The sequence below is a fragment of the Neophocaena asiaeorientalis genome, unplaced genomic scaffold (assembly GCF_003031525.2).
Source record: "Neophocaena asiaeorientalis asiaeorientalis breed wild unplaced genomic scaffold, Neophocaena_asiaeorientalis_V1.1 scaffold256, whole genome shotgun sequence".
Taxonomy (NCBI): domain Eukaryota; kingdom Metazoa; phylum Chordata; class Mammalia; order Artiodactyla; family Phocoenidae; genus Neophocaena; species Neophocaena asiaeorientalis.
This window is the reverse complement of record NW_020185324.1, coordinates 6,954,614-6,970,555: the sequence shown is the minus strand read 5'-3', so window position 1 is coordinate 6,970,555 and position 15,942 is coordinate 6,954,614. Positions and strand designations below refer to the sequence as shown.

The 15,942-nt window shown below is 35.3% G+C and overlaps 1 protein-coding gene across 3 annotated transcripts in view; it reads right to left on the bottom strand.

Moving 5' to 3' along the window:
- Positions 1-15,942, bottom strand: part of KDM4C (lysine demethylase 4C) — a 400,986-nt gene that overhangs the window by 189,152 nt on the left and 195,892 nt on the right. For all 3 annotated transcript variants that reach the window (XM_024734254.1, XM_024734252.1, XM_024734253.1), the window contains exon 9: positions 1,171-1,364. In XM_024734254.1, coding sequence (XP_024590022.1) covers positions 1,171-1,364 — 194 coding nt within the window. The remainder of the gene's footprint in view (positions 1-1,170; positions 1,365-15,942) is intronic.

Genomic DNA, 15,942 nt, shown 5'->3' with positions numbered 1-15,942 from the left:
GGGGGGGGGGGGGGGGGGGGGGGGGGGGAAGAGAGAGAGAGTCAGAAAATAAGCAACAGAAGTGTCGGCAAAGACTTAAAATTGCAGTGTTATTTGGTTAGTAGCAAAAAACTAGAAACAAGCTTCAGGTCCAAATACAGGAGATTAAATACATGCAGGCATTAGAAATTACGTTGTAGCAAATCATTCAGTTACATGAAAAAATATAAAACTGGTCATCAAATTATCAATAAGAGCATGGCCCCAATTTTGGAAATGTATATAATATTATATAATAAATAAAAATATATATGTAAAGGATATATACAAAATTTTAACACTGGTTATCTCTGGATTGTGAGGTTATGGGTGATTTGGGACTCCTTCATTATTCTTTTCCTTATTTTACAAATTTTCTCCAATGCACAAATATTACTTTTACAATCTGAAAGAAAAACAATGAGTAATACTGGAGAGTAAAAATGTAATATAAACCTGGAAAATATAAAAGTCTAAAAAGGTTGCCTGAGGACCTGAGCAACATAACACACACGCTATTTAATGTGTTTTAAGACAGCAAGATGACCACAACAGGCTTAAAGGCTTTTGAAATGGCACTGGCCACAAAAATGGAATGTAGATTAAAGTACACAGGGACAACCACGTTACAGAAACACCACATGCTCTGATTTACATCTTGTGAAAGAATAAAGCCAAGTGTGTATAATGTAGCAAAATATATAGGCATCCCAATGAGAAAAGTAATATCTGAGATGTTTGACAAATGAAAAAGAAAACTACTAAAAGTCAAAATCAGTAGCGAAATTAAAAAGTTGGAAATCGAGTTACTGAAGTTGACAAAAATAAGGAGGTGAATAGAGGGCACTGAGAAATCTTTAAATACATTAATGTAAGGGGTTTAGAAGGTCTAGAATTGTTCTATTTCTCATGCATTGCAACTTTAAAAATATTCTCAAATACAATATACATCTCCGTTTATATTCTATTTATTTATTACACTTCCAAAGAATTGAAAATGCTTTGCGTCAAATTTTTCGTAAGATATTAAGTAAACTGATGGTGAATAAACAGAAAAAAAAAGCAAATAAACAGTCTTTGAGAACATTATGTTCAAGGACCCATTTTAAATGAGTAAGTACAAGTAGGATGGGGTGTGGGCAGGATCATTACCTCCTGGATGCTTTTCTTACTTTCCTCCTCCTCTGCAGCCATGCTTTTACTTCAGGGGTGGATTCTGGAGTAGGCTTCGTGTGATCAATGGTATATATATCCTTTCCTTGTTTCCAAAGCTGGTATCTGTCTGGCTGAAATTTCCTCACAAAGATATCCATTGAAATTTTCACCATGTCTTTCCTGCAAGTGCACTGAAACGCAATGGGGTTGGAGTGCTTTAAACATTTTGCTAACTACAGAAAGTCACACTGAGTTGTCCTTTGAATGTACCATACACGAATACTTAGTCACTACATAATGGAGAATAATGTTTTACATTTTCAAACATTCAGTGAGTAGGGACTTCCCTGGTGGTCCAGTGGGTAAGGCTCCACACTCCCAATGCAGGGGAGTCCGGTTTCGATCCCTGGTCAGGGAACTAGATCCTACATGCATGCTACAACTAAGAAGTGCGCATGCTGCAACTAAGTCCTCACGCCACAACTAAAAAAGATCCCACATGCCACAGCAAAGATCCCGCATGTGCCACAACTAAGATCCCGCATGTGCCACAACCGAAAAATAATAAAAATAAATAAATAAAATAAATATTTTTTAAAAGTTTTAAGAAAAACACTCAGTGAGTAATAAACTCAATTTCTTCTGAATGGAGGTGATAGCCTGTATATTCACATCTATAAACAGTAGAATAAGATGTTAAAATGCATTGCAGAGTTCTTGGAAACTGTGTACCAAGAACAACTGAAAGGAAAGAGCACACATTTGAAAGCATGCCTGCAACAGAAGGATTACCCTCCCAGCACAAGGATGCATCAGTGAGCTGAATACTGTAAAGCTGAAAACCTAGGTTGACAATGAATAAAAGTAGCTAATAAATGTGTAGTTAGAATAATTTAACCAATAGGTTGAGATAAATTTTCTCCAAGATATATTTTAATCACATTAATGTTTATTAACAAATATGCTCTCACAAAGTAACCAACAATCAGGAGCAAAGAAACAGCCTCTTCTACATCATATCACATGAAACACCCACCATCACCACTACAATCATATCCACTAGAAAGAAGGAATAGTGTTAAGATAAGAAGTTCAAAGAAAAGATTATTTTGAATCCACTAGAACTTTGATTCTCATGAATACATAGTTAGAAGTCATATCATATAAAGCAAGTTTTCTATAAAGACCTCACACAGGTTATATTGTGTCTAGGTTAGTACTCCATGCAATGGAACAGACAGAATGCAAATAGTGAAACAGAGATAGTCTCAAAGATGTAACATACCTTAACCATCCCTAACACACCTGGCAACAGACTAGTTGACTCAATAACAGCCTTGAAACAGTAAGTCTTTCAATATTTTGGCAATACAATTATCATCTCCATGCAAATTAATTTAAAATTTCCTAATAATCTCCAGCCTAAAACTTCCTCCAGAGAGTTCCAATCTTGCCTTGAAAGTTCAGGAAAAAGAAAAAAGGAAAAAAAAAAACAAAAACAAAAAACAGTTCAGGACACAGCTAACAGTCAGTATGCCTAAAACCAACTTCTCCAAATACAAACAAAAATTTTATTATAAATGATATGACAATCCTTCTATTCTCCTATATTCACAATCAACATTTCCTAATCCCTCCCTTGCCTTCTACCCCTAGAAATCCAGTCTGTCATCATCTATAATTAGCTCTTCCTCTACCTGCAGAAATCCTTTTACCAGGACACCTTCACTGTCAGATGCTAAAACCTAGCATAACAAAACTAACTAATTTCCCTGCCTGCAGTCTCTCCTAGCACCAATTCATCTTTACAGCTGTCACTTTAATCTCCCTCAAATATCTCATAATCTTTCACTTCGGAGTTCAATAAGGTGTAATACTCTGCTCTGCCTTTAAAATAAAGTCCTGAGCCCAGCATTCAAGGGCTCTAAGCTTGGACTCCACTAGTGACATTTCCAGGTTTCTCTCCCACTGCAAGTCAACATGAACATTCCTCTTCAACCCAAGGAGCAGAGTCACCATGAGCTTCCTTACCTCAGTGCTTTTGCTCCTACCACAATGCCTTCCTGCTCACCATTCTGCCATCCAAAGAAAATTCATCCTAAACACTGAATGCAAATTGTACCAATTATTCTTCTGAATGGAGTACTATTTATCTACACCACTGCTTTCTATTATTAGTTAAGTACAGGCAAACTTCATTTTAGTGCACTTCGCTTTATCGTGCTTTGCTTTATCACGCTTCACAGATAAAACGCTTTTTACAAATTGAAGGTTTGTGGCAACCCTGCATCAAGCCAGTCTATCAATTTTTCCAACAGCATTTATCAACAACATTTGGTCACTTTGTATCTCTGTGCCACATTTTGGAAATTCTCGCAATATTTCAAACTTTTTCATTATAATGGTGATGTGTGATCAGTGATTTTTGATGTTACTATTGCAAAAAGCTTACAACTCACTGAAGGCTCAAATGATGGTTAAGCATTTTTTAGCAATAAAGTATTTTCTAATTAAAGTATGTACATTGTGCTTTTTTTTAGTCATAGTACTACTGCACATAACAGACTGCAGTACAGTGTAAACATAACTTTTATATGCGCTGGGAAACCAAATAATTTTTGTGACTCTCTTTATTGTGGGGAAAGGAACTGAACCCACAATATCTGAGGCATGCCTATAAAGAGAGAGTTCTAAGTCATTTTTACTATAATTAGCTTAGAAATATGGAAAATGAGGATTCTGAGAAATTTAAAGATATTTTGGTTTAAGACGCAACCTTTCACTAAAGGAAGAAATGAAGTTTAGACTCACCAGCAGAGACTCTCTTATTTTCGTATAGTGTTACTAATATTTGCTTCATGAAGAAAAAGGAGTGGACAATATAAACGATATAAGTTTCCACAGCAAGAATTTTGTCCTAGATTTTAATTTCCTATTCCTCTCTCCTAGAAGTCTTGAATTTTGTATACATGCAACAAGATCTACCACTCAACTGATTGTTTGACTCAATACAAGAATATGTGTCTTAAATTATAGAAATAGAGAACAAATTAATGGTTGCCAGGGTTAAGGGAGGGGATGATGGTGAGAGGGAACTGGGTTCAGCTATAAAAGGGCAATGTGAGGGATCCTTGCAGTGGTGGAAATATTCTGTATCTTGACTCTATCATTGTCAATTTCCTCTTTTTTGATATTGTACTATAGTTTTGTAAGAGGTTACCATCGGGGAAAACAGGATAAAGGATACACAGGATCTACCTGTATTATCTTTTGCAACAGCATGTGAATCTACAATTATCTGAAAATAAAAAGTTTAAGAAAAAAATAGACTCTAAGACTTCCTTAAAATAAAACATATGTATGTCTTGCCTTTGATTTTAAGTATTCAGAAATAGAGTCATAAAATACCCAAAATAATGCAAGGGAACAATGCCAGAGTCAAAAATAGTTGAAGTAAACTTCAACAGCACAGAGAAAATCTACTCTTGTCAGTAGTGACAAATAATACACTCATCTTAAAGCCCTAAAGATTAGATGAGATCATTTAATAGAATGTGCTATGTGACTTTATTAGTAGGAACGGAAGACATTAACACTCCCATTTAGAAACAAAGAAATTTACAGACTACATATTGGTACAAAGAGCAATAACCAATAATAGGTAATACTTCTTAAGTAATCTATTTTGGATATGAATTCAAAACACTAATAAGAATGGCTTTTCTTACTGTTTCTTTTAAGAACATTCATACTAGTTATGTAATACGTAATGTATGTAATGGCTAAGTCCAAATTTAAAGGGAATCGTCAGTAGTCTGTTAAGCATTGAATTCTTCCATATTTCACCACCCTAAGACTTGTTACACAGAATCATGATTATTTGTTCCTATCTCCCAGGAAATCAAATTCAGGCTCTCTGTTATTTATACTGAAAACCAGCAGTCTAATTTCAAGATGAAAATGTTTCTAAAAATCAACAACTTTCTAAGGCAGCAAATACTCAGTCATATGAATTGTAGAATTGGAAATTTCATATAACCACAATATATGATTAATAAAATAAGAAGTTGATGTTTAATAAAAACCCAAACTGAGCTATTACTTTAACATATTTTCTTTGTGACACACAGGATGGCTAATTATGGGAGGGAAAAAACCTCTCATGTGCAAATGTCTGATAAGGAAGGCTTTGAAGGTATGCAAAACTATGTGAAATTATCCTGCTTTTCAGTCTATTTATAACAATTAAATGATAATTAGGAAGGAACTAAGGAAAGAATAGCTTAAAATAAGATAACAAGCCTAATAGCCACTTGATGTGGCTGTTATGGGTTAAATTGTGTCTCCCTCCCCCAACCCCCAAAAGGTGTATGTTCAAGTGCTAACCCCCCTCAGAATGCAGACCTTATTTGGAGAAAGGGTTATGGCAGACAGAAGTAAAATTACATAAGGGGTTACTGGAGTAGGGTGGGACCTTAATCCAATGGGCCTGGTGCCCTTATCAGACAAGAAGAGACACAGACACACAGGGGACAAGGCCTTAAATCGGTCTGACTACAAGAATATAGAGGTTCTTAGTGTTATTAAATTTTGCCTTACTGGGAAAGTTGAAGCAACTGAGGAAGTAAGAATCAGGCTTCTGGTATAACGAGGGGTCTTAAGAAGGAGAAGTGCACAGAGGTTTTGAAGAATCGAGAGCAACTATGACCTTGCAGGGGATTGAGAGATAATGTGAGAGGACTGGGCCCTTGTCATGGGTGGAACCCACTGCGATGCACATCCAGCTCCTGGTTGGGTCCTTCCTATCAGACTCAACTCCTCGGCTTCCCCTCTTGAAGAAACAACAGAAACTGAAGGATCAATAGAAGTCAGGCATTTACGAGGGGAAACACCATGACCCAAGTGAATCCTGCCAGGTAGGATACTGTAAGGTAGAATAAGGTGAGGGTGGGGGATGAATTCATGTGACTTCTCTACTGTATCCCCCAATATGGGGCCTCTTATCAATATAAGAGCTTGCTGTTAGATGGCTCCATGTATGTAGTTTCAAGAGACATGAGATACTATCAATCTCAGAATTAAAAACGAATTTTCTGTACATATACAGGGAAATGTTCTCTTTTTTACATACAAAATTCCAATGAATGTCAACCACAGTATATCACAGCCCAAAGAGGATAAACAATGTTTAAATTTTTCTTATAAATTATTAATTTCCCAACAGTTATAAAAAGGGACCAATGCATAGATGAAACAGATTTACTGAACAGGACAGTCAAAAAGAGGAAAGGAGCCAATGATGGCAAACTCTTGTTTTGAATATTTATAAGTGTCTGATGAAGCATATATTGCTGTCTGCTGTTGGCACATGAGTAGTGGGTGTATCTTAAAACCTAAGAACACTGTAAGTTACTGTCCTTTATGATAACCACTTTAATTGTACTTAACAATGAAAATGACTCATTTTAAAAACACAAACAAGCATATCAATTCCTATTTCCTTCGAAAATTCAAATCAATAATTGGAAAAGTTAGGTTTTTATCAAAATCTTGTCCCCCTCCAAGAAAATTATTGTTTTTGAAGGTTATCTGTTAATTATCTTCAAGGTACAACCAAATTACTACATTAAATCAGAAATACAGTAAGAAAGAAGCATCCATTTCCTATCCAACACATAGCAAAACTGTCTTACATCTCCGAACACATAAGCTATGAAAATATGGGACTGTGTATCAAATGGGAAAATGCCAAACCTTCAATGGAATCACCATTCATTTGCTTTGAGAACCCAAAAGTTTGTATTACCAGTTGCCCTTTGAAAGAACATCATAAATAAAGAATAAAGGGAAGAGAAATATTCTCCACTTCGTTGTTTTCTAACAATACACTTTCTTTAGCTATGACAACAAGAATTAAGAAGAATATGTTATTAACATAATTAGACACAACTATTCATTATTGTTTACTCTAAGTAATAACAAAGATACTACTTAGGCATAGCAAGCTCTTATTTAACCAAGAATGTGACTGATGGTGATAACTAATTAGAGCCAAAGTCAGTAACTAGGCCTGAAATATAATTATATTCTAAACCATCAAACTACCTTTTATAGTAAATAGATAGATAATTTAGCACTCAGGAAGCTCAGATACCTCATTGGAAAAAAAAAAAAGGTTTAGACAATTCTAGCACTAGAGCATCAAGAGAAATCTTTGGCCAACTGATCTATGATTTACTCTTTATTCTTCCAGATTTACATCTCTTTCATTCCTTCCTATTCTTTAACCCTTTTTTTCTTTTTTTTGTTTTTGTTTATTTGTTTGTTTTTAATCCTTTTATCTGTTTTCAATTTAGTCATGTCCAAAACCTAAAAATTCTTCTTTCCCTCCACATGTAAAAAAATAACCTGCTGGTAAATTTGTTAGCATTAAAACAAACTATGTTACTATCAATCCACTAGTACTTTGGAATCTCCATCTTCATTTCACAACTACATAAACTTACATCCAATCTACTGTATCATACCAAACTTATAGAAGAGAAAGGACCCAGCTCTTTGGAAAACTGCCACACTGTTAACCCATATTAAATTTGCAGAAGTCCAGGAACCCCAGACTTTTTCTGGTACAATTATACTTAGTTATTTTTCATTTCAAATATGAATGAGAAACAAAATTTTCCAATATGCACTCAAATTTTTAAGGTAGTATTTCTGATCAATATTTTCTGGCATTGTATTCCAATAGAGAAACCACTCAGTTTTTACGGAAATTAATTAATTATTTTAACAGAAACATGGCCTAATTTAAACGGTTGCTAAGAATCATTAAATAAAAACAATTTTAGAAAATAAATGCACTATGCAGTCAATGAAGCCAACATCTATTGACAGGGTATTATTATACTATCTGTAAAGTATCTAACCTGTTGAGATATAACAAAAATTTTTGAAGGAACTTTCATTCTTTTTACATTCACCATACAATTAAGAATGAATAAAAGTATTTAATGTGTTGACTAACTGTAAAAAAATGTAAAGGAACCTATTTATATTGAAATTATTTCAAATAAAATTTTTTTTAAAGTAGAATATTCTACTCTGTAGTCAATTCATTCTATTATCATAAAATTTTCATTGCCAGTTACAAATCTGAACAGAATTTCACCCTCCTTGGAGTACTCCAAACAGATCAGTATTTCTTAGCTGACTCAAAACTAAGTATACATTAGAAAAAGGGGAATTCAGAATCAGTATAATGAATGTAAATGACTCTAATATACATTGTGCTGAGCTAAAGAAACCAGGCAATTTTAAAGTCCACAATGCTGATTAATCACCAGATTAATGAATACAACTATGTTTTTAATATGATGAATAAGCAGTAGCCACATTGCTCTATCTATATACTTGTTGAACCCTGAACTGACTACAGCTCTTCTACTTATTAGCTGAGTAAAAATGGTAAGTCTTGAGCTCTGAGAATGCTCCCTCATATAAAAATGTCTTCCTGGCTCTCTCATAAAGGTTCAAAAAATTTTAAGTGTAAATACACTTGATCAGCCGAGCTCCTTAAACGTGATTATGATTATGATCCTCCCAACCCTCTTCCTCACAAAATACTGAAGGAAACTCAAAATGCTGTTGTAAAGCAATGTAATGCTTTAAAGTTTCACTCTGGGCTCAAATACTTATATTTTACAGAACTTATTTTCAAAGATGGTAGAGCCATGGGATTCTTCAAATGAGCTAAAGAAATTGCGTGAAATTAATGTAACAGTAGAACAGAAAATGCCCCATTTCTTGCCAGTTCCTATCTATGGAACGTATTTAGGCATCCATCACTGTACACCAAATGGGCCTTCTTCATCCCTTGGTCATATGTAATACCCATTATGATATTGATTTACTTCATCCGTGTACTTATTCAATCATTGCTCATTTGTTCCTGTACCCTCTTCATTAATAATTTTGGGAGAAAATTATTATAATTATCTTAATTTATAAGTATTATTTTAATACAAGAAACAGAGCTGTTAAATACTTAAAACTAATTAAGGTGAAAATAATATTTGAACAGCACTTTGATTTCCTGAGTAACATTTCATATAATATCAGTCAAAGACAAGTAATAGGCTATTTCACCAGATCACATGAAGAGTAAACTATATAATTATGTTTACACTGACTGAGCAGGGAGATAAAAGAAATACAATTCTAAGATCAGTATTAATCAACAATGAAAGTATATAAAGAATGCAAAGGTCATTTCTTTTGTCCTTATATCCATTAATGAAGCAAGTTCTGCAGGAGACCTGCACATCCTTTGTTTTTCCCCGGACTGCTCTGCAGAGCTCACATAACCCTGATGTTGTCAGGGTGCACAAAGCATTTAAAGGTTCTGGGGATCCCAGGATACACACCCAGAGAAATTTTCTAAATGTTTTGTTCTCATGGACATAAAGAAGAAAGTAGCTTTAAAATATCCCTAATGGGGGCTTCCTTGGTGGCGCAGCGGTTGAGAGCCCGCCTGCCAATGCGGGGGACGCGGGTTCGTGCCCCGATCCAAGAAGATCCCACATGCTGCGGAGCGGCTGGGCCCGTGAGCCATGGCCGCTGAGCCTGCATGTCCAGAGCCTGTGCTTCGCAATGGGAGAGGCCACAACAGTAAGAGGCCTGCATACCGCAAAAAAATATATATATCCCTAATGGCCAAAAAGATAATCATATTCATAGTAAGAAAGTCTGATACCACTACTAAATTTCTTATTCTCACTTTAATAAATCATTATTGTGAATTATTTCAGATACTTTTGCTATATCTGACCTTCCCCTCCCAGTCTATTTTAAACCATGAAAATATACATTGTGTCTGTCTTTCTGAGAAGTACATTCTAGTTGTCTAGAGGACTGGAGTCCCTTAAAAATATTTTTTCAATAAATAACCTTTTATAAACGTATGAGGAAACAGAAGCTCAGAGAATTTTACTTAATTTGCCCAATGTCACACTGCTAACAAGTAATACAGCCTTTACCAGATTCAATCTAGAATAACTGCCATACTCTTAACCAATCTACTGTGGACATTCAAAACCAAACCATATTTAACACATTTTAAATGGTTTTAATTTAAATATGGGTCACATTTTTCCATTCTAAACTTCTTTTTCTATGACCCATAACCAAGTTGAAATTGTAGTTGAGAATAAATGCCTGGATCTCATTATTTTAGCTTTTTATGCATGACATCATGCTGTATTGATAGAGTTTATCCAGTCTAGCTAGCAACTTTCCGAAATATGTTTCCTCCGCTCTCCCTACTTTTAATAGATTCAGATTAATTTCTTCTGAATATTTTCAGGCTTCACCATACTTTATAAGGTATATCTCCCTTATAAAGTAAGGCAATTATAAAGCAATTTAAGGTATGAGACTAGAAACTCTATCTTTCTGACCCATGGGAACACTGCTCAAATAGACAATGAAAAACTATACAAAAAGAAGGGGAATGGGCTCAAATAGCTTGCTCCAAGGGTCTCTAAAAAACTGTAGGAATTATTTTTAGACTTTCTGCTTCTCAACACTTACCTAAGTATCTGATAGAAAGGTTAAGGAAGTTCAGAGTTACAGACATTAAACAATCTACTCCCACTGTGCCATGGAAAACACAGCATGAAATTGAACTCTTTAGTACTGGGGAACAGATGAAGTTATTTTGTTCTGAATTCATGCATTGCATGTCACACACTTTATATGGGTGATAAATTTGGGCAAGATCAGATAAAAAGTGGGGCTCTGCAGAGTCCTAGGGATCTAAGTGATTTATGAATATAAATATTTGCTCCTAAGACTCTGTATGATCATATGCGAGAGAGCCAACAGAAATACATAGAAGTATGCAACATATAATCCTTCTCCCAAGATGCTCAGATACACTGACTTTTGAATCTTGCAACTATTTTTTAATGACTAATTGGACACAATTAGAAGTTCATCCTGCACCTGGAATGAACCTTAGGAAATAAAAAATCCACTCTAATTATCATAATTCATAGATGGGAAACTGAGGCACAAAAATACTAAGTGACTTGCTGGATGGCACAAGGATAGTGAGTGGAAAAAAAAGTTCAAGTGATGCAAGACTCATCCTACTTACCAGCATCTCTGGGATTTTCAGCTTCCCATTCACTGAGCCACTAAGCACATAGGAACACGCTGAGTAACTCAAGGGGTTGAATGCAGAATTAGCCACGCCCCAGGTTTCACGATAGAACACTGGCCATGGTAAGAACCATCTGACTAATGCTGGAGATGTTCACTTCTGTGGAACTGGAGATGAAGGCAACATCCTCTAACCCTTTTCCATCTTTCTTTGTACAGTTCAAACACTATTACCAATGTAGGAAATATGATTAATAAGTAAATACCGTTTTTCTAAAGAGGAGAGGGAGGAGCAAATGAGGAGGAAAATGAATAAAAAGGCCATGTATGCATAATGTAATCCCCAGAATGGAAGCTCTGGATAGTACCACTGTCCCTCAGTATCCTTGGGGGATTGGTTCCAGGACTGCCCTCAGACACCAAAATCTTCAGATGCCTAAGTCCCTTATATAAAATGGTATAGTAAATATTTGCATATAATCTATGTACATCCTCCCACACACTTTAAATTATCTGTAGATTACTTATAATACCTAATACCATGTAGCGGCTATGGGAATAGTTATAAATACAATGTAAATGCTATATAAATAGCTACCAAAGTGGGCGGCAAATTGAAGTTTTGCTTTTTGGAACTTCTAGACTTTTTTCCCTAATATTTTCAATTCATAATTGGTTGAACCCACAGATGCAGAACCCGAGGATTCGGAGAGCTGACCATATATATCAAGGGTGCTCTCGCTTAGGAGAAACAAAAATAACTTGTTATTTTTCTAATAAATTCTAGGTTACCATATTTTTAAATCCTATATGTCATACTGAATTTTTAATATATTTTTCAGGAAAAAATGAAACCTTTGTTTATTTAACAGTCATATCATAAACACTACCCCACACTCAATGCACTCTGATCACATGTCTCTTGCCACCTAAAAAATTCTCTGGCACTATTTCCAAAACAAGAGACAACCGGATGAAAGCTAACTAGGTCAAAAAATTAATGCCTTTAGGAAGAAGTATAATTTATTTCAGGCTTTCTAATGTTAACAATATGATTGGAAATTTAACATTAAATAATCAAAGGAAAACAAATAATTTTGTTGGAAATAAAATTATTCAAATTGACAACAGATACTCTTTCAGCAGTACTTCCTTAGGAAACCACACAGCACTATAAGTAAATAACTCAGCATCTCAGATTCATTTTATCTGGCAATTCCTGCATTCCCATTCAAGTGTGAGAATATGTCTGGCACTGCTATTAGCTTTTCTGTTATTAATTTTGTGAGATGATTTAAAGCAGGGGAAAAAGGTAGATATATTCATTGAACCAGTAGAAAAACAAATAGAAGATAGAAAAACACACAATGGATTTGTATTTCTTCAATTTCTCTCTGGCCAAATTTAGAAAACCATAAATAGGAAAGTCTATGGAAAAACATTTCTTATAAGAGGATTCATTGTTATTCTAAGAAATTAAGATGGGAAAAACAGGATTTAAATCAGTTTAAGGCCAATAGGGATCCAACATGCAGAACTAACTTCCATGACTATTACTATTATTTGCTTGACTTTAGACTCAAAAATAGCAAAAGATGGCTCCAGAGCCCACGAGCCACAACTACTGAGCCCGTGTGCCACAACTACTCAAGCCCGCACGCCAGAGTCTGTGCTCCGCAACAAGGGAAGCCACTGCAATGAGAAACCCACGCATCGCAACGAAGAGCAGCCCCTGCTCGCCTCAACTAGAGAAAAGCCCACACTCAACAAAGACCCAACACAGCCAAAAATAAAATAAATAAATTTTTAAAAAAAGAAATAATGGCTTAAATTTTTAAAAAAATAGCAAAAAGTGAAGCTGCATTAAACCAATCTGTGACATGTTAAAAATAAATCATGCCAATGACTTAGCAACACAGAACTTTTAAATATGTAATAAAACTTTTAAAATATGAATAATCTGTGACCAGTAATTTAACAACTGGGAACTTATCCTAAGAAAATAATTATTACTTAATGTACCAGCTTATGTTTAAGAATGTTCATTTCAGCAGTGTTTATCAAAGATCTAAAAAATGGAAAAAAAAAACATTTTCTAGAAACAAGAGGGTATTCCTCTAAAAACTCATGGTATAACTTACGGAAGAACATTTAGAGATATGGGAAAGCATTACCAGTAGGTGGAGAAAACAGGTTACACATGATCATATATGTAATATATACATTTATCTACCTATAATGCACATACATATGTTAGAGACTGATCCATTTCCTTAAATCTGATACTGGGGAGAGCAGTGTGGGGACAGAAGTGGTGGGTACAAGTAGAAGTGGGTATGGCATGAGGAGGTTGCTTGGACTAAAGCTCTACACTTGGAGTGGAAATATCCATAAATAGATGAATCCCTTTCTTAAGTGATGAAGTTTCTCTCTCACTCTTGATCTCTCTATATTTACCCAAACCAAAAGTATTTCATTTCCTAGCACCTTGTTCTTTTCCTTCAGGTCACTTATAACAATTTTTAATCATATGTTTGTATGTTTATTTGGTTAACATCTATTTCCTGCCCTAGAACCTACATGCTGTGAAGACAGGACTCAGATCAGTTTTACCGTCACCAACACATAGTATGTGCTCCATAAATACTAGCTGAACGACTGCCAAACACTAGAATATTGCCCTTAACGTAAGAAGCAAAACAAAAATGAAAATGAATCTAATGTTGACCTTACTATATTTGAATTATTTACTTGCTTCATTTCTATTTACATAATTTATTTAAAAATTGAATTACTTTATCATTATGTAGAACCTTTCATTAGAAGACCTCAAAGTATTTCATTAGCAAATATGAGGACTCTGCCTTAATTAATGGAAACGTCATAAATGTTAAGGAATGCTTTTTTTTGTCCAGCAAATGACACACAGCTACAAACTACAACTCAGATTTCTAACTTTATACCCACTCTCTAAGAATTTGGTTGATACAAATAAAATGTAGAATTGTCATTGTTGCAATGATCATTAACAAGCTCTGGACAAGAGAAGTCCTTCACTACCCGAGGGGCAATGGGTCTACTGATAAAATCTAGAAAGTGATTTGGTAGGATGTGTTCTCTTTTTACTCTACAGAAACTCATTAATCAGTCTAAATGTTTAAAAAAAAGAAAGGCTACATAATAAATGCAGTTTTAATGATCTACATTCCCTCATATTCACATGTACTTCTAAATATATTTAAATTCAAACTGGACTGAGTCCAGAAAGTAATCATAAACTCAGCCGATATCAGCCTCAAATTCTGCCAAGTACTAAAGACCACTCCACTTTAAAACAATTATATCCAACCAAATTTCTGGTGCCAAAATAAAGCCCCCTATTTGTACAACTTACACAATAATCAGAGTAAAGATTATTCATCTGTATGTGTAATAAGAAATTATTTCAGGGCTGTAGTTTCACTTATTTCCTCAGATGTGGCTGCCTACTACAATCTATCACTGTCAAGAAACAAAAAACCAGGAATGTTCTGCCTTCTCTAGTGAATAAATACAAGCTGTAGCAGTGACCCTTTAAATCAAAATGCAAAAACCTTTTTCCTCATGGGGTTGGAGAGACCCAACTAAAGGGGAGAGGAAGGTAAAGCACTGGGAATGGCAGGGTTAGGACACTAGTTCATCACTTCAGTTTTGGTTCATTTTACATTCCAAGAACTGTTGCTGAGGTCTTCTGGAAGGCAGGGCAGGGGTCAGGGAGGACTTTTTACAGCAATAAACAGCTATCACATACCACGTCTGCTCATCCTTTGCCTTTTTACTTTGTCCAAGAACATGGGAAATACGTTGTAAATGGCTTCCCAGTACTCTAATTCCGTGTGGCCATTCTGCTGCAAATTGTCCACCTGATCCTTACAATCTCTGGCCCAAGACTGTAAATGGCAAGCCTTCCCTTCCAAGTGCAGAAGCACGAAGTCTACCCTATCACAAGCTTTTATCTCCCCTCTCTGTGAAATGAATATGGAAAAGAAAACTAACAGTAGAAGGCTCATTCCTTTAATCAAATATTAAATTACATCCATTCTCAATTCACTTTAATACCTGTGCTGCTGAAATAATGTCCAGAGTAATAAGCTATGACAGCATTCATTCCACAAACATTTCAGTGCCTAATATGAGCAAAGAGGTATGATGGGCATAGTTACCAAACTTCATAAATAAGCAGCTACATGAGAGGGGGCAGAAATCTGGAAAAAGTTTGCAATTCTCACCATTGGTTAAGTTTTGTGAAACTGAATAGGGCTGTTTTTATTTATAATTTACTATTCATTATTTAGTTTGTTCAAAAAATTTTACTGGGCTTCCCTTGTGGCTCAGTGGTTGAGAGTCCGCCTGCCGATGCAGGGACACGGGTTCGTGCCCTGGTCTGGGAGGATCCCACATGCCACAGAGCGGCTGGGCCCGTGAGCCATGGCTGCTGAGCGCTCTGCAACGGGAGAGGCCACAACAGTGAGAGGCCCACGTACCGCAAAAAAAAAAAAAAAAAATTTACTGAAATTGATGTAGCAGGATTAAATCACTAAATTTTATTACGTGGTTCACTCCTAAGAT